Source organism: Lathyrus oleraceus, chromosome 3 (genome assembly GCF_024323335.1).
Source record: "Lathyrus oleraceus cultivar Zhongwan6 chromosome 3, CAAS_Psat_ZW6_1.0, whole genome shotgun sequence".
NCBI classification, from domain to species: domain Eukaryota; kingdom Viridiplantae; phylum Streptophyta; class Magnoliopsida; order Fabales; family Fabaceae; genus Lathyrus; species Lathyrus oleraceus.
Genome location: NC_066581.1, coordinates 254,972,636 through 255,000,526, shown reverse-complemented (window position 1 = coordinate 255,000,526; position 27,891 = coordinate 254,972,636). Strand labels below are relative to the sequence as shown.

The 27,891-nt window shown below is 39.5% G+C and overlaps 1 protein-coding gene across 1 annotated transcript in view; it reads left to right on the top strand.

The window, feature by feature from the left end:
- LOC127130710 (uncharacterized) overlaps nucleotides 1-24,782 on the top strand; it is a 140,527-nt gene extending 115,745 nt beyond the window's left edge. Inside the window, exon 3 of the mRNA XM_051059678.1 lies at nucleotides 24,756-24,782. Coding sequence (XP_050915635.1) covers nucleotides 24,756-24,782 — 27 coding nt within the window. The remainder of the gene's footprint in view (nucleotides 1-24,755) is intronic.
- Nucleotides 24,783-27,891: the final 3,109 nt, after the last annotated feature.

Below are 27,891 nucleotides of genomic sequence, written 5' to 3'. Positions count from 1 at the left end.
ACAACTCTCCCCCACTAAAAGAGTTTTCGTCCTCGAAAACATACCTCAAGCGAATAACTCAGGATAAGACTCCTTCATCTGACTCTCAAGTTCCCAAGTTACATGGCCACCTGCTGGTCCTCCCCAAGCTACCTTTACCAAAGCAATCTCTTTACCCCGCAACTGCTTCAACTCTCGATCCTCAATCCTCATAGGTGATGTTTCAACAGTCAGGTTATCTCTCACCTGGACATCATCTACTTGGACCACATGCGACGGATCATGAATGTACCTCCTCAACTGAGACACATGAAAAACATCATGCAAATTCGCAAGTGACGGCGGTAAAGCGATACGATAGGCTACCTCCCCTATTCTCTCCAAAATCTGATAAGGACCAATAAATCGAGGTGTCAACTTTTTCGACTTCAAAGCTCGACCAACCCCAGTTATCGGAGTAACACGAAGAAACACATGATCTCCCTCTTGAAACTCAAGTGACTTCCTCCTCTTGTCGTGATAACTCTTCTGACGACTCTGAGCAATTCTCATCTTCTCCTGAATCATCTTAATCTTTTCCGTAGTCTGTTGAACAATCTCCGGTCCAACCACAGCACTCTCACCGGACTCGTACCAACATAAAGGTGTCCGACATCTCCTACCATACAAAGCTTCAAACGGTGCCATACCAATGCTCGAATGAAAACTATTGTTGTAGGTAAACTCAATCAAAGGTAAATAACAATCCCAAGCACCTCCCTTTTCCAAAACACAAGCCCTCAAAAGATCCTCTAGTGACTGAATCGTCCTCTCAGTCTGACCATCAGTTTGCGGATGATATGCAGAACTCAATCTCAGCTTAGTTCCCAAAGCCCTCTGCAAACCTTCCCAGAACTTCGATGTAAATCTAGGATCTCTGTCCGAAACAATACTCGACGGAATACCATGCAAACTTACAATTTTCTCAATATACAACTCAGCTAATCTCTCCAACGGATGATCCATTCTGATCGGAATGAAATGAGCCGATTTCGTCAATCTGTCGACAATCACCCAAATAGCTTCAAAATTCTTAATTGTCCTCGGTAACCCAGAAACAAAATCCATACTGACACTGTCCCACTTCCACTCTGGAATAGCCAACGGTTGCATTAGCCCTGACGGCTTCTGATGCTCAATCTTTGACTTCTGACAAGTCAAACAAGAATAAACCAAACTCGCAATTTCTCTTTTCATTCCCGGCCACCAAAATAACTTTTTCAAATCATGATACATCTTCGTAGCTCCAGGATGAATACTCAGGCCACTACGATGTCCTTCCTCAAGAATACTCTTCTTAAGTTCGGTAACATCCGGAATACACACCCGATTACCAAATTTCAAAACACCATTCTCATCCACTCTGAATTCACCACCTTGACCTTGATTCACTAGAGTCAACTTGTCAACCAAAAGCACATCGGATTTCTGACCCTCTCTGATCTCATCCAGAATACCACTTGTTAACTTCAACATTCCCAATTTAACACTATTGTGAGTATTCTCACACACCAAACTCAAGTCTCTAAATTGCTCAATTAAATCCAATTCCTTAACCATTAACATAGACATATGCAATGATTTCCGACTCAATGCATCAGCTACTACGTTTGCTTTACCCGGATGGTAATTCAAACCAAAGTCATAATCCTTCAGAAACTCTAACCATCTCCTCTGTCTCATATTCAGCTCTTTCTGATCAAACAAATACTTTAAACTTTTATGGTCACTGAAAACCTCAAATCTTGACCCGTACAAGTAATGCCTCCATAACTTCAGAACAAATACCACTGCTGCCAACTCTAAATCGTGTGTCGGATAGTTCCTCTCATGAACCTTCAGTTGTCTCGAAGCATAAGCCACAACCTTCTTATTCTGCATCAAAACACCACCCAAACCCAACAATGAAGCATCACAGTAAACCTCAAATCGTTCCGACGGACTCGGTAATATCAGAACAGGAGCAGTAGTTAACCTTCTCTTTAACTCTTGAAAACCTTCTTCACACTTTGAGTCCCAAACAAACGCTTGCCCCTTTCTAGTCAACATCGTCAACGGTAACGCCAACTTAGAAAATCCCTCAATGAATTTCCTATAATAACCTGCAAGTCCAAGAAAACTCCTTATCTCAGAAACTGACTTCGGAGCTTCCCACTGAGATACCGCTTCTATCTTAGAAGGATCAACAGCAACACCACCTCTTGAAATCACATGACCAAGAAAACTAACCTCTTCTAACCAAAATTCACATTTAGACAGTTTAGCAAATAACTTCTTTTCTCGTAGAACTCTTAAAACCATTCTCAAATGCTCAGCATGCTCTTCTTCAGATTTCGAATATACCAAAATATCGTCAATAAACACCACAACAAACTGGTCTAGATACGGATGGAAAATCCTATTCATATACTCCATAAACACTCCAGGCGCATTAGTCACACCAAAAGGCATTACAGAATACTCATAATGTCCATACCTTGTTCTGAAAGCAGTCTTCTGAATATCCTCAATTTTCACACGTACCTGATGATACCCAGATCTCAAATCTATTTTGCTGAACACACTCGCACCAACCAACTGATCCATCAAATCATCAATCCTCGGCAAAGGATACCGATTCTTGATCGTCACTTTATTCAGTTGCCTGTAATCCACACACAACCTCATAGTACCTTCTTTCTTCTTAACCAACAACACTGGTGCACCCCACGACGACACACTCGGACGAATAAATTTCTTATCCAACAGATCTTCCAACTGACTCTTCAATTCAGTTAACTCAACAGCAGACATACGGTACGGAGCCATCGATATCGGCCTAGTACCAGGTACCAAATCAATCGAGAACTCAACTTCACGTTCTGGCGGTAATTCATTCACTTCTTCAGGAAACACATCAGGAAAATCACACACCACGGCTAGATCGCAAATCACCAGTTTATCTTTAGCCTCCAAAGTCGCTAACAGCATAAACAACTCTGCCCCATCTGCTACCGCCTCATTCACCTGCCTCGCTGATAGAAACAAACTCTTTCCTTCCTCAATCTCAGGAAAAATCACAGTCTTATCAAAACAATTGATATAGACTCGGTTAAACACCAACCAGTTCATACCCAGGATAACATCAACCTGCACTAGTGGAAGACACACTAGGTCCATCCCAAAGTCCCTACCAAAAATACTCAAAGGACAATTTAAACAAACTGAAGTAGTAGTCACTGAACCCTTCCCAGAAGTATCAATCACCATACTTCCATGCATCTCCGATATCTCTAAATTAAGTTTCACAGCACAATCCAAAGATATAAAGGAATGAGTCGCACCTGTGTCAACAATAGCTACAAGAGGAAAGCCATTAATATAACACGTACCTCGGATCAAACGATCATCTGCAGAAGTCTCAGAACCCGATAAAGCAAAGACCTTGCCTCCCGACTGATTCTCTCTCTTCGGCTTAGGACACTGTGGACTGATATGACCCACTTCTCCACAGTTGAAACAAGTCACAGTCTTCAACCGGCACTCTGCAGCCAAGTGACCACCTTTGCCACACTTAAAACACTTCTTCTCATTACTGGTACACTCATGGATACGATGTCCAGCCTGACCACATCTGAAACATTTAGCAAGGGCACTGGAGTCTCCCCCACTAGGCCTCTTCATCCCACTCTGTCGCTGGAAACCTTTGCCAGCTGCATACGGTTTCCCACGATCATTCTGATTCTTGCCTTTCCTATCAACCCTTTGCTGATAGCTCTCTGCTCTAGCCTTGGTATCTTGTTCAAAAATCCTGCAACAGTCAACCAAATCGGAAAACACTCTAATCCGCTGATACCCAATAGCCTGCTTGATCTCGGGACGTAACCCGTTCTCAAACTTCACACATTTCGAAAATTCCCCAGTAGCCTCGTTATAGGGAGTGTAATACTTCGACAGCTCTGTGAACTTAGTAGCATACTCAGTAACAGACCTGTTACCCTGCTTCAATTCTAAGAACTCTATCTCCTTCTTTCCTCTGACATCTTCTGGAAAGTACTTCCTCAGGAATCTCTCTCTGAACACAACCCAAGTGATCTCAGCATTCCCAGCAGATTCCAACTCAGTGCGGGTAGCAACCCACCAATCATCTGCTTCCTCTGACAGCATATGCGTACCGAACCTGACCTTCTGGTTATCGGCACACTCAGTCACTCGGAAGATCCTCTCGATCTCCTTCAACCACTTCTGAGCACCATCTGGATCGTATGCTCCCTTGAACATTGGAGGATTGTTCTTCTGGAACTCACTCAGTTGACGAGCAGCTCCCAGTCCCACAACATTCGGATTTCCTCCAAGTACTCCAGCTAGCATACCCAGAGCCTCAGCAATCGCAGCATCATCTCTACCTCTTCCAGCCATCTTCTAATCTGAAAACCCAATCAAGCTAAAACAATAAGTACTGATAGGGTTACACAACACCTATCACGTACAGGGGAACAGAATAATTACGACTCGACTCGACCGACTATGCTCTGATACCACTAATGTAACACCCTTCTAAAATACCCCAAAATTCAATTAAAACATCAACACATAAATCAGAGTAAATATGCAACTAAGGGTGTCACACTTGACACTTCACACCGTGTTCTAAAATATCTGGTCATACTCATTTATTTATCAAAATAAACATTTGCATAATTCGCAGCGGATAGAAATTAACAACAACATTCAAACCATGTAACACGTTACAGGTAAGATCATTCAACAACCAACAATGAAAATAAGGTAAAACATCCCGTCCCGATGTTACATCTACCAGAGCATGACCCACTAAGGAACTACACTAGACTCCAAGGACTAGCTTCTACTCAATCACTGCTCGTTACCTGAAAAATAGTTGTAAGGGTGAGTTCCTCAATCGACGTAATAAGCATTATAAAATATCATGTAATGCTAAGTAATTTAACACATATCATCACCCTAATCAGATTACACATATACAGCAACGGCAATATCAACTCATAATCATCATCATCATCATACTCAAACTCAACACAACCATAAAACACACGTATAATATTGGAATACATCCATTCATATTATACGCCATACATACATACATTATGCAATGAGACTCCATGCATGCGGTACCGACTATTCGTGAACATATAGTTCAACCTCACCGACCAAATCCAGGTACGGCTATCAAGCTCACTAGTCCCACTCATTTGAGACCTAGTGACTCACTCACTAATTCCTCACCATGGGAATTAGCTACCACCCCAAGGGCTATGATATGCACGCTAATCACCTAGCATGCAAACATCAACAACAATCCATAATACTAACTCACTAATTCCTCACCATGGGAATTAGCTACCACCATAAAGGCCACAATATGCAAGCTAAATCACTTAGTCATGCAAACATCAACAATCATCCACAATGGACATATGCTCACCCTCTAAGCCATAAACAGTCCATTCATAACTTCATACATGATATACACATTCACAACATTATGCATATAATCATACATCATCAACATATTTATCACATAATCATATTATGTCATGCCACATAATCAATCACAGTATTAGCACACTCTACTAATACCTATATTGCTCAAAACAACGGGAAATGATCCCTACTCTATCATACATCAGCTAAATTACATTACTCAGCTGAACAACCAAAAACTGCACAACAACAGCACAGAAAAATCACAATCCTGCCCATACGCGTATTGCCTAGTCCCATACACGTATGGCCCAATTCTCAGCCAATCCCATACGCGTACCACCTATCTCATACGCGTATGCTACGCGTACCACTTCCCCATACGCGTACCAACAGAGACCAAACCACGTTCAAAACATCATCTTCCTCATCCATACGCGTAATGCCTAGTGCCATACGCGTACCAGACCATCTCATACGCGTATTGCCTAGTGCCATACGCGTATGACCAGAAACCAGATTTCCAGATCTGCTATGGTCTTCTCTGCTACGAGATCTACCAATTTCAACCTCCTACAATCCAATTTTTCACAGTAATCGTTCATATCATCTAACACGAATCATACCCTATTCAATTTCACCAATTCTAACATTTTTACATCTAATTCCTACGAATTCCTCTCAATCATAATCCAATTTCGTTCATCCAAAAGTTCACAATTTCATCATGCATCATTTCGAATAGAGTCAAATCAATGGTCTATCACTACCCACTACATGTTATCCCATAATACCCATTAATCGACGATAAACCCCCCTTACCTGAGTTAATCCGGCAAATCCTGCAGCTTCAAGCTCTTCCTCTCTCCAACCCTTGTTCTCTGGTTCTCTTTTGCCCTTTTTCCACTTTTCTGCCCCTTTTTCCTTTTCACGTGAAAAATAAACCTTTTTACTGAAGGGGACCTTTTCTAAATTCCAACTTTTATTCCAATAAAAATAATAACCCAATAATAATAATTCCAATAATAATATTCCAATTATTTAATTAAATTAATAAATATATTATTAACTTAAATTAAATAATTATCTTATTTTATCGGGGTGTTACACCAGTTACTAGGCAGAAGACCAAAGGTGAGAATATTCGTCATCAGTTAGGATGAACATATCAAGGATAGACTCAACATGGAAGAAAATCCGTCATCGGTTAAGATGAACATATCAAGGATAAACATGCCTGGGACTGTCAAGGAGGATACCCGTCATCGGTTAGGATGAACATATCAAAGATATACCAACTGAACAACAAATAGGAATTACATCTATCGAATGCTGGATAGAAGACCATCAAAGAGAAAATATTTCACCGATTAAGATGAACATATCAAGGATAGACTCTGTGAGGGAAGAAAATAGAAATTACATCTATCAGTTACTGGATAGAATACCACAAAGAGAAGGAAACTTGTCATCGGTTAGGATGAACATATCAAGGATTAACTCTCTAGGGAACATAATAGGGATTACAACTAACTTTTTACTGGGTAGAATACCAAGGATGAGAAAATCCGTCATTGGTTAGGATGAACATATGAAGGATAGACTCAGGAAGGGGAAAGAAAGATATCCTTCATCGGTTAGGATAAACATATCAAGGATATACTTCCTGGGGAATCAGAAATAAATAAATCTACTAGGGATTCCACTTTTGGGAAAACTGGGATACTTTTGTCGGGTACTGGGCAAGAAGTAACAAACTGCCAACTAAGAAGAATATTATCAGTTACTGGGTAACAAACTCTTATAGGACCAATGGCATCTATCTAGGTAAGATCTAGAGAGAAACTGTCAACAAAGACTCAACCCAATGAGGATATAACTCAAGGGGAGTGGTTCCATCCAGATAAACAACTAGGGAGGAAACTGAAGTAATAATCATCCACGAGGAAAGAACTCAGTGGGGAGGAGGAGAAAGGTTAAAGTCTTTCTGCCTAAGGGGCTGACACTCTACAATTGAGGGAGGACAGACACCGAGGTTCGTATGGGGATAAAGTACTGCCATAACAGAGAATGAGAATCTCAAACCAACAAGTTAATCATATATAATGATGCAAATATGCAGTTATGAAATTATATGAATGTATATATATATATATATATATATATATATATATATATATATATATATATATATATATATATATATATATATATATATATATATATATGATGATTATGCTGACAAAACGATCATAAAGGATACAAAGGTGTCGCAAAGAATTTGACTCATCGATACAATCCTCGGTCAATCCACAAAAAGAGGGAGACAACTGCTGGAGAACAGAGATACCAACATCCCAAAGGCTCAAATCTAGCCGAGGGAGGAGATCTGCTGAGGAGAGGAATCATTATCAAATGTGCAGGGGATTTTAGATCAACACCATATTAAATGGGAGACAACCATGCAGAGGATAAACACATAATAGCTGCTCAGAAACCATGAGGAAACTCTGACTGGGAGAAAGTCGGGTGATCACTGGTGGAGAAACCAACGCAATCTACTGGGAAAGAACATCTTACTCTACTGAAGATCAACCCTGCTGAAGAAACACGAACTCCATTGGGGAACACAGAAACTCTGCCGGGGAAATAACACGCCGCAAGGTACTGAATCAACCAACTCAGTTGGGGAAAAGAATCGGAACTCCGCTAAGGAACAAACACTCCACATGGGAACCAAATCAACACAAGCAACTGGGGATACCCTAAAGGTTACTACTTGGGGAACCTCTGATGTTTAGCACTTAAGGACTTGCTGCTCTTTGAAGTGCCGTTGATACTTCCTTTTAATTGCTTTGAAAAATTTCTTGTTTTTATATGTTTTAAGAAAAAATGAGTTTGATTAAAAATTTAAAATTTTCAAAATGATCAAAATAAAATTTAAACTATTGGCTGAAGTAAATAAGAGTAGAAACTATTTGGACAAAAGCTCAACTTTATTTAATGGGATGGTAGTCTGTAAATGACAAGACTCCATAGATTCTTACAAAGTTGAAAATGGTAATTTACATGGAAAAAGGTTACAGTGAATACAAATGATACTTAATCCTTCTACCAACTCTTGATATCCACTGTGCTCTTGACCGCTACCGGGATGATGAATCGACATCAACCCTTATGCTCAACGAAGTCTTTCCAAAACTGGACGATCAACAGACTACAGTTACTTGCCATAATCCCTAATTTTTGCATAAGTTTCCCCAAGGTGGGGTACTCAACTTATCGGGAAATTCTTTCTGTTTTTATGTCTCTAATTTTTGCTTGGATCGCCCTTTCGGGTTTTCAATCCATCGAGACGCTCTTTTTTTCCTAAGCCGTCCTTTCAGGTTTTCAACTTAGCAAGTTGTTATTTTCTTTTTTTAGGCGAAGTATTTCTTGAGTGCATCTGCGTTCACAAGACGAGTGAACTCTTCGCCATCCATAGTTGTAAAAATAAAAGTGCCGCATGAAAAGGCTCTCTTAACAACATATGGGCCTTCATAATTAGGAGTCCATTTTCCCCTAGAATCTGGTTTGAATGATAGGATCTTCTTGAGCACAAGGTCACCTTCTCTGAACACACGAGGTCTGACCTTCTTATCAAAAGCTTTCTTCATTCTCTGTTGATATAACTTACCATGGCACATGGTAGTCAATCTCTTCTCTTCAATCAAATTCAGCTGATCAAACCTGGTCTGACACCATTCAGCCTCAGTCAACTTGGCTTCCATGAGCACACGCAATGAAGGAATCTCAACCTCTACGGGGAGCACTGCTTCCATACCATATACAAGAGAAAAAGGGGTTGCCTCTGTTGAAGTGCGGATGGATGTTTGATACCCATGTAAAGCAAACGGGAGCATCTCGTGTCAATCCTTATATGTGACAACCATCTTCTGAATAATCTTCTTGATGTTCTTATTCGCAACTTCAACAGCCCCATTCATCTTAGGTTTGTAGGGAGAAGAATTATGGTGTGCAATCTTGAAGTCTTTGCAAAGAGCTTCCACCATATTCTTATTCAAGTTCGATCCATTATCAGTAATGATCTTGCTTGGCACACCATAATAGTATATGATCTAATTCTTGATAAACCTTACAACAACTTGCTTGGTTACATTTGCATACGATGTCGCTTCAACCCATTTTGTGGAGTAGTCAATTTCCAATAAAATGAAACGGTGTCCATTCGAAGCTTTGGGCTCAATCATCCCAATCATATCAATTCCCCACATGGAGAAGGGCCATGGGGAAGAAATAACATTCAATAGTGTCGGAGGAACATGAATCATATCAGCATATATTTGACACTTGTGGCATTTCTTCACAAACTTGCAACAGTCAGATTCCATTGTCAACGAATAGTAACATGCTCGCAACATCTTCTTTGCCATTGCATGTTCATTGGAATGAGTACCAAAGGAACCTTCATGCACTTCAGTCATCAACAGGTCTACTTCGTGTCTATCCATGCATCTGAGTAAAACCATGTCAAAGTTTCTCTTGTACAGTATATCATCATTCAAGTAGAAATTACCGACTAATCTTCTCAAAGTCTTCTTGTCTTTCAAAGATGCCCCAGACGGGTAAATTTGACTTTGGAGGAAACATTTGATGTCATAATACCACGGCTTCTCGTCTCTGACTTCTTCAACAGCAAACACATGAGCTGGTCTATCAAGACGCATTATCGATAAATTGGGAACCTTATCCTAATACTTCACTACAATCATTGACGCCAACGTTGCAAGAGCATCTGCCATCCGGTTCTCATCTCGAGGAATATGATGGAACTCAACCTTTGTTAAGAAAGTCGAAATCCTCCTCGCATAATCTCTATACGGTACCAAACCAGGTTGATTTGTCTCCTAATCACCTTTGATCTGATTTACAACCAAAGCAGAATCTCCGAAGACATCTAAATATTTGATTATGAGATTCATGGCCTCTTCAAGCCCCATAATGCAAGCTTCATATTCTGCCATGTTGTTTGTACACTTGAAAGTCAATCTAGTTGTAAATGGTAGACGTGTGCCTTGAGGAGTAATGATCATTGCCCCAACGCCATTTCCATATTGATTAACAGCTCCATCAAATACCATGCCCCAACGGGAACCAAGTTCTGGCCCTTCTTCAAGCAATGGTTCATCACAATTTTTCATTTTCAAGTACAAAATCTCTTCATCAGTAAAGTCATACTGCACTGACTAGTAATCTTCAATCGGTTGGTGAGCCAAATGGTCAGCCAAGATACTACCTTTGATCGCTTTCTAAGATCAGTATTCGATATCATACTCTGATAACAACATCTGCCAACGGGAAATCCTCCCAGTTAAAGCAGGCTTCTCAAATATATACTTGGTCGGATACATTTTGGATATCAACCAAGTGGTATGATTCAACATATACTGGCGTAGACGCTTAGCAGCCCAAGCCAATGCGCAACAAGTCTTCTCAAGCATAGAATATCGAGTCTCACAGTCGGCGAACTTTTTAGTGAGATAGTAAATTGCAAATTCTTTCTTTCCAGTCTCATCTTGCTGACCAAGAACACAACCCATACTCTCATCAAGCACTGTCAAATACATTATCAACGGTCTTCCTTCAACAGGTGAAGACAAAATTGGAGGTCCAAGCAAATATTATTTGATACTGTCAAAAGCTTTCTGGCAGTCTTTGGTCCAATCACAAGACTGATCTTTCTGAAGAAGCTTGAATATAGGCGCACATGTGGCAGTCATGTGGGAAATGAATCTGGAAATATAATTCAAGCGGCCTAGAAAACCTCTGACTTGCTTTTCGGTTTTGGACGCAGGCATGTCTTGTATTGCTTTGACCTTGGCAGGATCAACTTCAATACCCTTCTCGCTGACAATAAAGCCCAACAACTTACTAGAATGAACACCAAAAGTACACTTACTGGGATTTAAGCGGAGTTTATATTTCCTCAAACGTTGGAATAGCTTCAACAAATGCTCAACATGTTCCTCTTCAACAATTGATTTAGCAATCATGTCATCGACATATACTTCAATCTCTTTATGCATCATATCATGAAAAGGAGTAGTCATTGCTCTTTGGTAAGTTGCACCAGCATTCTTTAGACCGAAAGGCATCACTCTATAATAGAATATTCCCCAAGGTGTAATGAATATGGTCTTCTCCATATCTTCGGGTGCCATCTTGATCCGATTATGTCCGGAAAATCCATCCATAAACAAAAAGACTTTGAATTTAGCAGTATTGACTACCAACATATCAATATGTGGAAAAGGGAAATCATCTTTCGGACTGGCTTTATTCAAATCTCTATAGTCGACACATATGCGGACTTTTCCATCTTTCTTCGAAACAGGCACAATATTGGCCACCCATTATGGATACTCAGCGGTTACAAGGAAACCGGCATCAATCTGCTTCTGCACTTCCTCTTTGATCTTCACAGCCATATCAGGATGCATTCTTCTTAACTTCTGCTTGACTAGCGGGCATTCTGGCTTCAGCGGAAATCTATGCTCCACAATCTCAGAATCCAAACCAGACATGTCTTGATATGACCAAGCAAACACATCTGAATACTCTCGCAGAAGATCAATCAACCCCTTCTTGACATCTGGACACAGTCGAGATCCAATCTTGACTTCCTTCACATCATCCTCGGAACCCAAGTTGACTAACTCAATCTGCTCTTCGAACGGCTGAATGGTCTTTTCATCTTGCTCAAGAAGACGAGACAATTCATCACTCACTTCTTCATCACTTTCCTCCTCGGCCTCAAACACGGGGAATTCAAAATTTGGATAAGGAGAAGGATCATTGTATTCAATGGGGTTAGAAATCAACCTGCATAATGATTTGATATTTTAATTTTAGAGAAGTGGATTTGTGACCAAATATTATGCAGATGGACAATTATATTGTTTATTTATGTTTTTTGTGGTTACCATTTTCAGAATAAAGCAAAAAGTAAAACAGAACATCATAGATGTGGATGAATAGAATTAATTATATTAATGATCAATTTGATAATGTCCAACAATGTTCGCTTCTCCTTTAGGCATAAGAGAGGTATTTTAAAAACATATAAAAGCAATTACTTAGATCGATGCAAAATAACAGGAACATCAACAGCAGTCCAATTGTTGCAAGCCTTTCCATGCGTTACAAAATTGGTGCAGTCTTCCTCTTGGTCATCCTCTAGCACAGCAGCTAAGTGTTGTTCATTGCCATGAATGAACCCTCCGTTACAGAAGCTAAGTTGCATATCTTCAGACCTTACGGTTGATGAACCTCGCTAGAACCCCAAACTGGTTCTGCCTTTGTTATCGGAGACCTCTACCATGCTCCCTCACTAATCAACATCGCCTTCTTCTACAATCTTCCTTGCATCTTTCAATGAGGACATAGGTGCCCCAATTCTCTTTTCAGCAGCAATAGATAAGGCCTGGAACGGAGTTCCAACCTCATCCTCATCTTCAACATAAGAGAAAGATGACAGGTGGCTAACCAACAACGCCTTATCCCCTCCAACGATCACAAGCTTTCCATTCTTCACAAATTTGAGTTTCTTATGCAAAATGGAGGTAACAGCTCCTACCTCATGGATCCATGGCCTTCCCAACAAGCAACTGTAGGCCGGGTGGATATCCATTACTTGAAAAGTAATTTGAAAATCACTCGAACCTATCTTAACTGGAAGGTCCACTTCACCAATAACTGTTTTGCGCGAACCGTCAAAAGCTTTGACCGTTACACCGCTATACCTCATAGGCGCTCCTTGGTATGATAGCTTGGACAGAGTTGACTTCGGTAGCACATTCAGTGACGACCCGATGGCAACAAGCACATTTGACAAAGCATCTTCTTTGCAATTCATAGAAATGTGCAAATCCAGATTATGATTTCTACCCTCCTCAGGGAGTTCTTCACCACAGAAGCTAAGATTATTGCAAGAAGTGATGTTAGCCACGATATGATCGAATTGATTCACTATAACATCATGTTCTATAAATGCTTGTTCCAAAACTCTCTACAGTGCTTCTTTGTGCGCTTCAGAATTCATGAGCAGAGACAACATTGAATTTTTTAGGGAGTTTGGAGCAGCTGCTCTACCATATTGAACTCACTTCTCTTGATTAAACGAAGTACCTCATCATCATCGTTATCCTTCAAATCGTTGGATTCACCAGACTTACCCTTTGAAGTACCAACTAGATCTACAATAGGAACTTCTACCTTCTTTCTAACAACTGATTCTTCTTTATCCTTTGGGAACGTTGGCCTAAACACTCGACCACTACGGGTCACCTTGGTAACATCAACAATGCTCACTACAGAGCTAGTCGTAGGCAATGGGACCTCTTGACCACCTTCTATCATTGTAGCATTATACTGGTATGGAACAGCTTTATCAGATGAATACGGGACTGGGCCCGTTAACCGTATAACCAACGGCGATACTGATTTATTCCTGACATTGTTACTGTTGCTACTGTCGTACTGGATTACCAATCTCTCTGGCTGCTTGAAAATGGGAACTATGACATTCACATCGTCATCTACATGACGGGATTGAATAATTTGAATCATGCCTTCATCCATCAGTCGTTGGATGTCCCTTTTCACAACTTCACAACCCCTTGAATTAATACTGCAAACAACACAACCATCATGGCCATACTCACAATCACTCGCCATTCAAATGTCCTTATGCATCTGCACCAAGGATCTCCGGATAAAACGAACATCAAAGACCTTAAACTCTCCAGGACAACCATCCACCATATTCACAGAAGAGTTCCCATGGGCAGGTAGTGGATTTGCTTTCACGTTTCATGCTCGGTCCTCAAAGGACACCATTCCACTCTTCATCAGCTTTTAAACCTCATACTTGAGCGGATAATAGTTCTCTATATCATGTCCAGGTGCTCCTTGATGAAAAGCACAACGAAGCTCAGGCTTGTACCACCATGGAAGTGGTTCTGGAATTTGTGGCGGGTTTCTTGGTTGGATTAGGTTCTTGAGAACCAAAGATGGATACAATTCTAGATAAGACATAGGAATTGGGTCGAAAGAGACCTTTTTCCTCTCAAAGTTTTATTGATGATGATTGTTGTTGGTATTGTTGTTGTTGTAAATGTTGATTTGTTGTTGCGGTTGTTGTTGTTGACGTTGTTGTTGTAGAACTGGTGTTGATTGATTATTAGAGAAAACTGGAACGACTAAAGATACTTGATGGTGATGTTGACGGGATGGTTGATTCCTTCTGATCTGAGGCCCCCTCTGCCTCCCACTGCTTATTGCATTCGCTTCATTGTCCTTTTTCTTCCCAAAATTTCTGCCATATCTCTTACTCGATAATGCTTCTTCTTTCGATAAACGTCCTTCTCGGACTCCTTCCTCAAGCCTCATCCCCATGTTTACCATTTCGGTAAAGTCACTGGGGGCACTAGCATCGTTCGTTCATAATAAAATGAACTCAGAGTTTTCAGAAAGATCTTTGTCATCTCTTTTTCCTCCAAGGGAGGAGTGATTTGGGCAGCCAATTCCCTCCATCTTTGTCCATACTCTTTGAATCTCTCCTTACCCTTCTGAGACATAGACCTCAACTGGTCTCTATCAGGCGACATATCCACATTGTACTTATATTGCTTGACAAAAGCCTCCCTCAAGTCATTGAAAGTGCGAATGCTTGCACTGTCCAACCCCATATACCAACGGAGCGCAGCGCCGGTCAAACTATCTTGGAAGTAATGAATCGACAGTTGATCGTTGTCAGTCTGAGTAGACATCTTGCGAGCATACATCACTAGATGACTGAGCGGACATGTACTCCCTTTATACTTTTCAAAGTCAGGCACTTTGAACTTCACCGGGATCTTGACGTTAGGCACTAAACACAATGCAACAACACTCTTTCCAAACAAGTCCTTACCCCTTAGCGTCTTCAATTCCTTGCACGGCTCAAGAAACTGATCCTTCATTTCATCCATTTTCTCATAGACATCCGGACCCTCAGACGGCTCGGAGTGATAAATGGTGTCCTCTACACGAGGTAAGGTGTGCATAACGGGACGTGGCACAGACATGACCGAGCTAGATGTCGGCATGGAAGCAAAAATAGGCGCAAAGCCTTCAGGCATGAAGTTCGGTGGCATTCCCCATGGGAATCTAGAAGGCATAGTTGGTGCGAAATGGGCGGTAACAGCAGGCATGGTAGAGGTAGCCACCTCTGAAATAACTGTCCTCTAAGGAGGAGGAGGAGTTGCAGGCGTTGGAAAAGCTTGGCTCTGAGCAGCCAACACTGGCTCTATCATGGCAGTCAGTCCGGCGATCTCATCCTTCAGATCTCTGTTCTCTTGCTCTAGATGCTCCATAATTCTGAGATGATTGGCGTGGGTGTTGTACCGATGAGTCAGCTTGGCTAAAGCACAGAGGAAACATCAATGAGACATATGGCGAAAGAGAAACCTGCTTATGCAAATGATGCATGAAATACAATGCTTGTTTATTTTGTTTTCAAGGAACTTACTATATCATTTGCAAATATATACATATATATATATATATATATATATATATATATATATATATATATATATATATATATATATATATATATATATATATATATATCAACAATTGCAATAACTTTTATATGACCAAAAATCTCTTTTCTTTTATATAATTGGAAGGATTACGCTGAGTATGCTTTCAGAAACCAAATGAAAATACAAGAGAAAAGGAGACTAGTCATCTTAAGGATCCCTAACAACGTCAGAAGATCTGGCTGAAGGCGTGTACTTTCTTCGAATGCGACGAATCTCAGTCTCAAAAGAAGCCTTCATCTGAGTCTTCTCGAGGACAAGCTGATCAACAATCTTCTTCCAAGCAACGGTCTCTGTGTCTCTTTGTCACTCGGTCTTCAAGTAGCTTAATAAGTGCATATTTTTCCTTAGACTCCAACTGCAACTCTTCATGCTTCTTGCTCAAAGCACAGAAACGCTCTTCCCACGTATCCTTCTCTTGCTTCATCTTGGTTAGTGTGTCTTCTAACTCCTCCACATCTTGGTTAGGGAGAGTTAATGGCTCAACCACAACCATAGGCATAGGTCTTTCACAAGGATAGGGCATCTTCAACTCCAAAGCTCTCTTCTTCACCCAAAGAGTGTAAGCTTCCAAAGCTACACAATTGCATGGACCAAACTCAGATCTTCCTTTCCTATGCACATTATGCCAAGCATGCACAATCTTCTGCTTCAAATGTTTGGGATCTTTACCCTCTTGATAGAAAAGACCTTCTAACAAAGTGTTATTAGGTTTATCTCTCAAGGGGAACCCAAGTTAACGACGAGCCAAAGCAGGGTTGTAGTTAACTCCTCCATGTGTACCAATGAGAGGCACATTAGAGAATTCACCACAACTATCAATAATCTCCAAACTGTTCAAAGACGGATCATACCAAACTATATCATCATTAGTGAGAGACATAAGTTTCTGAGACCATCGTAGACATTGTTTGTTCTCCACCACCCTTAGAATTCCTTAGATGCAAAGAGAAATACATATCGCCCAACAAAGTAGGCACATGATTCCCAATCAAGAAAAGTCTAATGGCGTTAACATCAACAAAACCGTAAATGTTAGGGAACAAAGCTAATCCATAAATGAGCAACACAAAGATAGCTTCAAAAGCGTCCACACTACCGGCTTGAGCAAAAGCAGTAGCTTCTTGATGAGGAAATCAGATGGCACACCAAATAATCCTCCTTTCTTCACCCAATGAGCCTCTATCTCATACTTCTTTAAGTGAAGAGCTTCAGCAATAAGATGAGATCGGAGAATCTCCTCCAATCCACTAAAAGGTACTCTACTAGAAACAGGTATCCCCAAAAGAGGAGAATACTCCTCCAAGGTAGGCACAAGTTAAAAATATGGGAAAGTGAAACAGCGGTAGAGAGGATCATAGAACTGCACCAATACACTCAAAAGTCCTTCAACCACATCGGCAGACAAGATATATAAAAGCTTCCCATGGCGTTGTTTGAAGTCCAAGGGATCTAATACAAAAGATGCTAGCTTCCTTAACTCTTTCAAGTCGGGACATCTGAAACTGTACTTCTTAGTGTTCCTTCGTCCACAATCCATGGTCTGAAAATATTTGCAAATAATACCTCAGTTCCTTGAAATTTTCGTGTGATGAATGTTATAATGCGCATGAATGCAACAATCACAAATAAGGGATCACACACAAGGAAAACAAACAAAGGTCAAGGGATGAATCAAGTCATTGTCAAGATCAATAATCCATTTTGGTGGATTATGGTTTATACCTTATCAACACCCAAGTTCCATTGATATTGACAAGACTTGATTGGATCAACCAAGAATCAAGGGTTTGTTGTAAGTCACGAGCATGGAGTCTGGGTAGGAACCATCCCAAAGGAGTGAACTAAGGATAAAAACCTATAGATCATGTTCTAAAAAGTTCCCAGAGTTTTAATTCCATCTATCGGATATTACAGGTTAAGATGACTGACTCATCGACCCATAATATTCTCAAGAGAAACTCGTCTGAGTGTAGTATCGCGTAACAACTGTTATTAAGTCTACACTTGAACAGTCTCCGCACTACGTCCTAAATAGGCCAAGAGGGGGTAAATTTTCTACGGTCCTCCGCTTCTCGGACCCAAATTAGAGATAGTAATGCCTAACCACAAATACTTGTGTGACATTTCCAAATCTAAAAGAGTCTCCACTGAGCAGATGGATCTCAAGCCAACTTGTTAAGGACTACTCCACACAAGTCGAACATGACTATACTATACTCCTATCTTAATTGTACTCAAGTTCAGGTTAGAACTTTATCTCACCACTCATAGATCACCAAGCACAACAAGCAGATTATACCATACACACATCTATACAAACATCACTTATATACAAATATATACACACAAAAAGTAGGCTAAACACACTGGAGACTACTCCACAGCAGAGTCGCCACTTAATTTCTGTAGCGGTAAATTCATGATCATCAAGCTATGGATAAGCTAGACATCAAATAACAAGAGTCGCCACCGCGCTTTTATTGTTTCCAAGGGAAAAGGGAAAAAGTACGAACAAAACCCAAAAGTAAGAAGTTTTCAAATCAAAACTAATAAAATGTCAGAGATTATAGGTAAGGGGGTTGGTTACACAAAGGGAAGGTGTTAGCACCCAAAGTGTCCTAGGTACTCCTAGGGAGCCCTTTTTGTGTGCATATGTATTTGGTATAAAATGATGTTTACAAACAAATAGAATGAGGGGATGAGAAAAGAATTCATTAATTATATTTTTGTGTTTGACAAGACCTTCGGACTTGTGCCTACGTACCAACATAAAAATGAGGGATCAAAACCTCGTAATTCATGATACAAATTTCAAAGTGGATGCGTTGCTTTTAACAAAAAATAAGTTTGACAGACACAGAGGCCCAAAAATGGTTTGAATGAGTTAGTTCTTTTTTGGCTTTTTGAAAGCTTAAGTCAAGTATAATTAAGTTTATTTACAAGTTTGATTAAGAAAAGGAAGTTTGAAAATTCAATGGCATAAGGCCAAAGTTTCTATCTTTTTGCAAAGTGGTCAAAGTTTAGAACAAAACTAGTTCAATCCAAGAAATTTTTTAAAAGGAGGGAGAGATTTTGAAATTAAAGAAATGGGGAGGAGATGAAGAGACTAATCCTATGCATAAAATTAAGAGTTAAGGGTTGAAAAGATCTGACCAATGGGTAGCAATCCAGTAGACAAGAATGTCAATAGAAACCCAAATTCCCTTGGATATTTAGAATCAAGCAACACACAAATGCATAATTATATCAATATTGAAGAGCAAGGCATCAAATAAAGATAGCCACATCCAAACTTAGCCACTCCATGATCTTCTTCAAGATAGCCCATGTAGCAGATGAATTCACAAGTCACAGGTTCAAAATAACAGCTTCACAATGATCATGTTGCAGATGAACTCAAAGGGATCTTCAAAGATGCATCAGATGAAGTTTCAAATTGCAAGCACTTGGTTTCACAGAAAGTTGGCATTGGTCAAGTCCTTTAGCATAGGAATGTTGCCTAAGTTCTAAGTCCATTTGTCTAAGATCAAGTCAACAGTCCACACAAAAGTTTTTTAGGATTTTGTTGTTATTATGTACATTAATGGTCAAAGACCACACAAACAAACAAAGTATACACTAAAAGGAATATATCACACAATATGGTCCAAATGGACAAAGTGAAAATTGCATAAACATAAACAATTAGAATGGTATGAATAATGGCAAATGACTAAAGACTAAAATTAAATTACATTAAAGTAAATGGCTTGAAATTAAAAGTTAGTTGTTAATGAGTTAGAAGTTAGTATTGTTTTGCTTTAGCTTTTTTTTGGTTTTTTAGTCATTCTTTGGAGAACATGCAACCCACTTATCACAAGCATGAATCCTTGAACCAAGACATCTTCCAAAGGAAGGAAAAAAGGCCAAGTTTCCACACATTAACATGAAAGAGGGGAGACTTACAATCTCACTAACTAGAATTCTATGCCTTTTGTGTCACCAATTTAGCGCTATGTTAAGCAATCGTAATTAAACTTATGTAGAAATCACAACTATTTGAGGTCGGGTAATAGAATTCTGGTGTTAATGCATGTTAGAGACATAGTATAATGAACTATGCTCATGAAACATACCACACACAAAAAGAATATGCAAAATAGGTGGCCTAATCTCATCCATACTTATGTTGATTTTTCAATCAACTAGCCTTAGGACTTTGAGATATCATATGCCAAATGAGATGAATGCATGAAGAATGGAAATGAGATGAAGAGGGAGGGGAATGGATCAAAACTCAAATTGGTCAAAGGAGGACTTTTTACCAAATTAATATCATTAATTTATTTTGGAAGATGGAATGTACATTCCATCAATCCCCTAAATCCAATGATATTAACTTCACAAAGTCAAATCAACCTTGACCAAGGCCCAACAACAAGAGTCAAACTCAAACAAGTCATCACAATTGGTCAACACATTTAAGTGGCATTTATTCAACTTAAGAAGACTAAAATAATATATTTAAATTAAATATGGTTTGTCAAATTCCTAAAACCTCATCAAAATACCAAAGAAATGGCCATGAGATTTATCATAGGTCAAACAAGGTCAAAGGACCTTGGAGCAAAAAATTTCAGAATTTTTAAAGAATTAAAAGTATTTTTAAACAATTAAAAACAAACATAAAATCAATTAAATCATGAAAAATATTAATAATGATCCAAAAAATAATTTTAATTCAAAATATGAAAGAGGAAATTGTTTGAAATTTTTTGGTGAAACTCTCATATTTTTTGGATCAATATTAAAATTAATATGAGTTAATGAAAATAAGCTAATTAAAATAAAAAATCAGAAAATAGCAAAAAACATGGACCATTTGATATGCCTCATTAATTGAGGTGGCAGATCAAGTGGCCATCAGTGTGCTTTCCACCATAGTCACAAGTCAATGCGTAACACAAATGGTAATTACAAGCAACGCGTGAGATTAAAACATTTCAGCTGGATCCTATGGTCGGGAGACGTGCCAACGCACCGCCGGAGCTGTAACTCTGATCTTCTTCTCCGGCGGATCTCACCGGACTGGTCCGCCCTCAACCATCACCAAAATAAAAAAGGAGGACATGATCTGAAAGAAAAAATGGCATAGAGCACGAATCTGACCTCAATTTTAACTAACTCCACATATATAGAAAGATATGAGGAGTTTAATTTTGAGGTGTGTCAACTGAGTTGCTTCGATTTGACCTCTAAGCAACTCAATCTTCTTGCCTACATTGGTAGGACTTCAGACAACCAAAGATCCAAAAGAAATGACTAGAATTGAGTGAGAATCGAAGAGATGAAGTTTTATGAAAATTACCTTCAATGTTATGCAGAACTTGACGTTGCTTGCTTCAAACACGATCTGATCACACTTGAGAAGCTAGCAAGAAGTGATTGGACACTTCAAAATTTGTCCAAAATTGGCAATGTGAATGGCACGAGTGCATGGGCAAGTACAGGCCCATGATGCAATGCATTAAGGTCCAAAATGATTCAACTTGAAGTCTGAATGAAGCTTGAATGGCAAGGCATGTTAAAATGAAGTTTGTACATTTGATTATTTCCAATGATGCAACCCTGTTAAAGCCATGCACAGACCTAGCAATCTTCATCCAAAATGCATGAACTTGGGTTCTTTGGAAAGATTGGGTCAAGGGGAACAAGTTTTATGTTCAAAACTTTTTCATTTGGAGCTTTGAACATGGAGAATTTTGACGTGGAAGTTTGGAAATTTCAACATGTTGAAAAATTTTCTAAGTGTCAAGCCATATATCTCAATATTCCACTTTACTTAACTTTTTATGTGAGCTTCAAATGAGAAAAGTGTCTTCATCAAAGTTGTATATCTTCAAATACCTTTAAAATGGTCACCAATTTCATGTCATTTGGATTTAGAATGATAGAGTTATACATTTTTGAAGTTTGGAAAAATCACTTGTTCAATGGTATATGTCAAAAATGACCTATAATGTATCCTCATATCACATGCTCATGAAAGTTGAATTTGCTCTCACTCCAAACATAAAAGTTGAAGTAGACATCTTGAATTTGATTGTGAAACTTGGAAATATTTCATATCATAAAAAATGAGCAAGTTATGGCCTTGGGAAGTTGACTTTGAAGTTAGGGTTTAGGCAAAATGACCTATAATGTTTCAACATAGAAAATGTTTTTCCAGGAAAAACTAGCTCTAGGTCTCAACATGAAAGTTGTTTGGAATGTCATGTAGGGTAAAGTTTCTCTTGGAATCATTTTCATATGGTGAAAATTGTAGGAGATAGGGTCTATGGAGACCCAATTTTGATCAGATGAATTCATCTGGCCAACCACCATTAACCAACTTGCTAACCTTCAATCCTCTTGACTTTATAGGCTCATGGTAGATCATATATGCATAAGATGAACAATTTTTAAGTGTCCATTGAAAATTTTGATCAATTGGTGAGATAGCTTGTTGGAGAAGGTACTCAAGATACCCAGTCAAACTAGGGTTTCCAAGAAAAATCATCCTCTAACTCTTGAAGAAAACTTGATCAATATGACATGTAGGAATCATTGGGACTCATATATGATGCTCATAACCATTCTTGGATAAATTCATGGTTCTGCTCTTTGTCATGAGGGTCTCAAACCCTAGATATGAACTTGATAAATCAATGGGATCATGCCTTACCTACAAAAGAGTTAGGCAAATGCAAAGACATATTTTTGGTATTTTGGTTAGTAAAATGATAATATACAAGTATGATACAATCACATAGTGCTTGGTGATCTCTCCCAAAACAAACCCAATGAAAGAGGGATAAGGAGGATACCAAGGTATGATCACAATGCTAATTCTTATGATGAAATTGCATGAGGGATCTTAGGGTCAAAATTGGGGTTTTACAGGAACTTCATTCCAGAATTTTACCACAATCACTAAAGCCAACGTTGCAAGAGCATCTGCCATCCGGTTTTCATCTCGAGGGATATGATGAAATTCAACATTTATAAAGAAAGTTGAAATCTTCCTCGCATAATCTCTATATGGTATCAAACCGGGTTGATTCACAACCAAAGATGAATCTTCATAGACGTCCAAATACTTAATTCTGAGATCATTGGCCTCTTCAAGCCCCATAATGCAAGCTTCATACTCAGCCATATTATTTGTACACTTGAAAGTCAATCTAGATGTAAACGAAAAATGAGTGCCTTGAGGAGTAATAATCACTACCCCAATGCCATTACCATATCGATTAACATCTTCATCAAATACCATGCCCCAACGGGAACCAGGTTCTGGCCCCTCTTCAAGCAGTGGTTCATCATAATCTTTCATCTTCAGGTACAAGATCTCTTCATCAGGAAAATCATACTGCATTAATTGATAGTCTTCAATCGGCTTGTGAGCCAAGTGGTCAGCCAAGACACTACCTTTGATAGCTTTTTGAGATTAGTATTCGATATCATACTCAGTTAACAACATTTGCCAACAGGCAATCCTCCCAGTTAAAGCAGGCTTCTTAAAAATATACTTGATTGGATCCATTTTGGATATCAACCAAGTAGTATGATTCAACATATATTGACGCAGACGCTTAGCAACCCAAGCCAATGCGCAACAAGTCTTTTCAAGCATAGAATATCGAGTCTCATAGTCGGTGAAATTCTTACTGAGGTAGTAAATTGCATATTCTTTCTTTCTAGTTTCATCTTGCTGACCAAGAACACAACCCATACTTTCTTCGAGCACGGTCAAATACATGACCAATGGTCTTCCTTCAACAGGTGGAGACAGAATCAGAGGCTCAAGCAGATACTCTTTAATACTGTCAAAACCTTTCTGGAAATCTTCGGTCCAATCACAAGACTGGTCTTTTCGAAGAAGCTTGAATATCGGTGCACATGTGGCAGTCATATGCGATATAAATCTTGAGATGTAACTCAAGCGGTCGAGAAAACCTCTAACTTGCTTCTCAGTTTTGGGCGCAAGCATCTCTTGTATTGTTTTGACCTCGGCAGGATCAACTTCAATACCCTTCTCGCTGACGATAAAGCCCAACAACTTACTAGAACGAACACCAAATGTACACTTATTAGGATTCAAGTGGACTTTGTACTTCCTAAAATGCTGGAATAGCTTCAAAAAATGCTCAACATGTTCTTCGTTAGCACTTAATTTAGCAATCATATCATCGACATAGACTTCAATCTCTTTATGCATCATATCATGAATAAGAGTGGTCATAGCTCTCTGGTATGTTGCACCAGCATTCTTTAAACCGAAAGGCATCACTCTATTACAGAATGTTCCCCAGGGGGTAATAAATATGGTCTTATCCATATCTTTGGGTGCCATTTTGATCTGATTATAACCGGAAAATACGTCCATAAATGAAAAGACTTTGAATTTAGTTGTATTGTCTACCAACATATCAGTGTGTGGCAGAGAAAAATCATCTTTCTGAATAGCTTTGTTCAAATCTCTATAATCGACACACATGCGGACTTCTCCATCCTTCTTCGAAACAGGCACAATATTGGCCACCCATTGCGGATACTAAGCGGTAACAAGGAAATCGGCATTGATCTGCTTCTGTGTTTCTTCTTTGATCTTTACTACCATTTCAGGGTGAGCCCTCCTCAATTTCTGCTTGACTGACGAGCATTCTGGCTTCAACGACAATCTATGCTCCATAATCTCATAATCCAAACCAGGCATGTCTTAATAGGACCAAGCAAACACATTTGAATATTCTCGAAGCAGATCAATCAACCCCTTCTTAACCTCTGTACACAATTGAGACCCAATCTTGACTTCCTTCACATCATCTTCGAAACCCAAGTTGACTAACTTAATCTGCTCTTCGAATGGCTGAATGAATTTTTCCTCGTGCTCAAGTAGACGAGATAATTCATCAAACACTTCTTCATCACTTTCTTCCTCGGCCTCAAACACAAGGAATTCAAAGTTTGAAGAAGGATTAGGACCATTGTATTCAATGGGCTTAGAAACCAACCTGCATAATGATTTGATATTTTGATTTTAGAGAAGTAAATTGTGACCAAATATTATGCAGATGGACAAATATTATTTATTTATGTTTTTTTTTGTGATTACCATTTTCAGAAAAGAAGAAAAGTAAAAATAAAAACATCATAGATGTGGATGAATAGAATTGCATTTTATTGATGATAAAATTTGAAAAGTTCCCAACAGTGTTCACTTCTCCCTTAGGTATAGGAGAAGGATTTTCTCAAAATAAATGAAAAAAAATACTTAGAGTGATGGACAATAACAGGAACATCAACAGAAACCCAATTGTTGCAAGTATTTCCATGCGTCACAAAATTGGCGTAGTCTTCATCTTTATCACCCTCAATCGCAACATCTAAGTGTTGTTCATTACCATGGATGAACCCTCCGCTACGGAAACTCGGTTGCATATCTTTAGTTTTGACATGAGATGGACCTTGATGGAATCCCAATCCGGCTCGGTTCTTGTTCTTGACGACCTCTACCATACGGACCCACTGATCTGAACTGCTATCTTCAATAATTTTTTGCGCATCTTTGAAAGAGGACATGGGTGCCCCAATTTTCTTCACTTCAGCAATAGATAAAGCTTAGAACGGAGTTCCAACCTCCTCCTTAGCTTCCACATATGAAAAAGACGACAGATGGCTTACCAACAACACTTTCTCTCCACCCACAATTATAAGCTTGTCATTCTTCAAAAATTTCAACTTTTGGTGCAGAGTAGACGTCACAGCTCCAGCCTCATGGATCCATGGCCTTCCCAACAAGAAGCTATAATCCGGGTGGATATCCATTACTTGAAAAGTAATCTGAAAATGACTCGAACCTATCTTTACTAGAAGGTTCACTTCTCCTATAACAGTCTTGCGAGAACCATCAAAAGCTTTGACGATTACACCACTATACCTCATCGGGGCGCCTTGATATGATAATCTGGACAAAGTTGACTTGGGGAGTACATTCAAAGAAGAACTGGTATCAACCAACGCATTCAAAATTGCATCCTCCTTACAGTTCATCGATATATACAGTGCTAGATTGTGATTTCTGCCTTCCTCGGGAAGTTCTTCATCACAAAAGCTCAAGTTATTGCAGGAAATGATGTTAGCCATAATGTGGTTAAATTGATCCATAGTCACATCGTGCTCTACGTAGGCTTGCTCCACCACTCTTTGCAATGCTTCTCTGTGCGCTTCAGAATTCATGAGCAGAGACAACACTGAAATCTTCGAAGGAGTTTGGAGTAACTGCTCCACCACATTAAATTCGCTTTTCTTTATCAATATCAACACTTCATCGTCATTATTAGGCTTCAATTTGCTGGATTCACCAGACTGAGATATTGGAGCACCGAATGGATTCATTGCAGGTACATTAACCTTCTTACTAACAGACACATCTTCTATCACCTCTTTCGGAAAGACAGGTCCAAAAACACGACCGCTATGGGTCACCTTCGCAATGTCGGCGATATTCACAATAGAATTGGTTGTGGGCAATGGAACCTCTTGACCATTCTCCACCATGGCAGCATTATATTGGTAAGGAACAGCTTTATCGGATGTATACGGGACGAGGCCCGCTAACCGTATTACTAACAGCGATACCGATCTATTGATGTTGTTACTGTTGTTGTTGTCAAACTGAATCACTACCCGCTCAGGGGTCTTGAACACCGGTACTATCACATTGACATTGTCTATATCCCTCGAATGTTGGATTTGGATTACATTCTCATCCACCAACTTCTGGATATCCCTCTTGACGATCAAACACCCACGGGGGTTTACACTGCAAATTGCATAACCATCATGGTTGTGCTCACAATCACTGATGGTACACAGGGTCCTATGCATCTCCACCAAGGACCTACGAATACATCGCACATCGAAGACTCGGAAGCTCCCTGGACAACCATCTACCATATTAATAGAGGGATTACCATGAGCATGCAATGGGTTAGCTTTCACGTTCGGTGCACGGTCCTCAAAGGACACCATCCCACTTTTTACAAGCTTCTAGACCTCATACTTCAATGGGTAACAGTTTTGGATATCATGACCAGGAGCTCCTTGATGAAAGGAACAACGGAGTTCGGGTTTATACCACCATGGAAGTGGGTCTGGAATTTGCGGAGGATTCCTTGGTTGAAGTAGGTTCTTGAGAACCAAAGACGGATAAAGTTCAGTGTATGACATAGGAATAGGGTCAAAGGAGACCTTCTTCCTCTCGAAGTTTGGTTGTTGTTGATTATTATTGTTGTTGTTATAGTTGTTTATTCTTTTTTGCGGTTGTTGTTGACATTGTTGTTGAACTAGCATTGATTAATTATTTGAATTGTTTGAAAATACTGGAATAACTGATGAAACTTGATGATGATGCTGACGCGGTTGCGGATTTATTTTGACATGAGGCCTCCTCTACCTCCCTACTGACACTATATTAGTTTCACCTTCCTTCTTTCTGGCGAAGCTGCTTCCATACTTCTTGCTCGATGACACCTCTTCCTTAGACAGATGTCCCTCTCGGACTCCTTCCTCTAATCTCATCCCCAAGTTTACCATCTCGGTAAAGTCACTTGGGGCACTAGCAATCATTCGTTCGTAATAAAACAAACTCAGGGTCTTGAGGAAAATCTTGGTCATCTCCTTTTCTTCCAACGGAGGATTGATCTGAGCAGCAAGCTCTCTCCACCTCTGGGCATACTCTTTAAATGTCTCTTTGTCT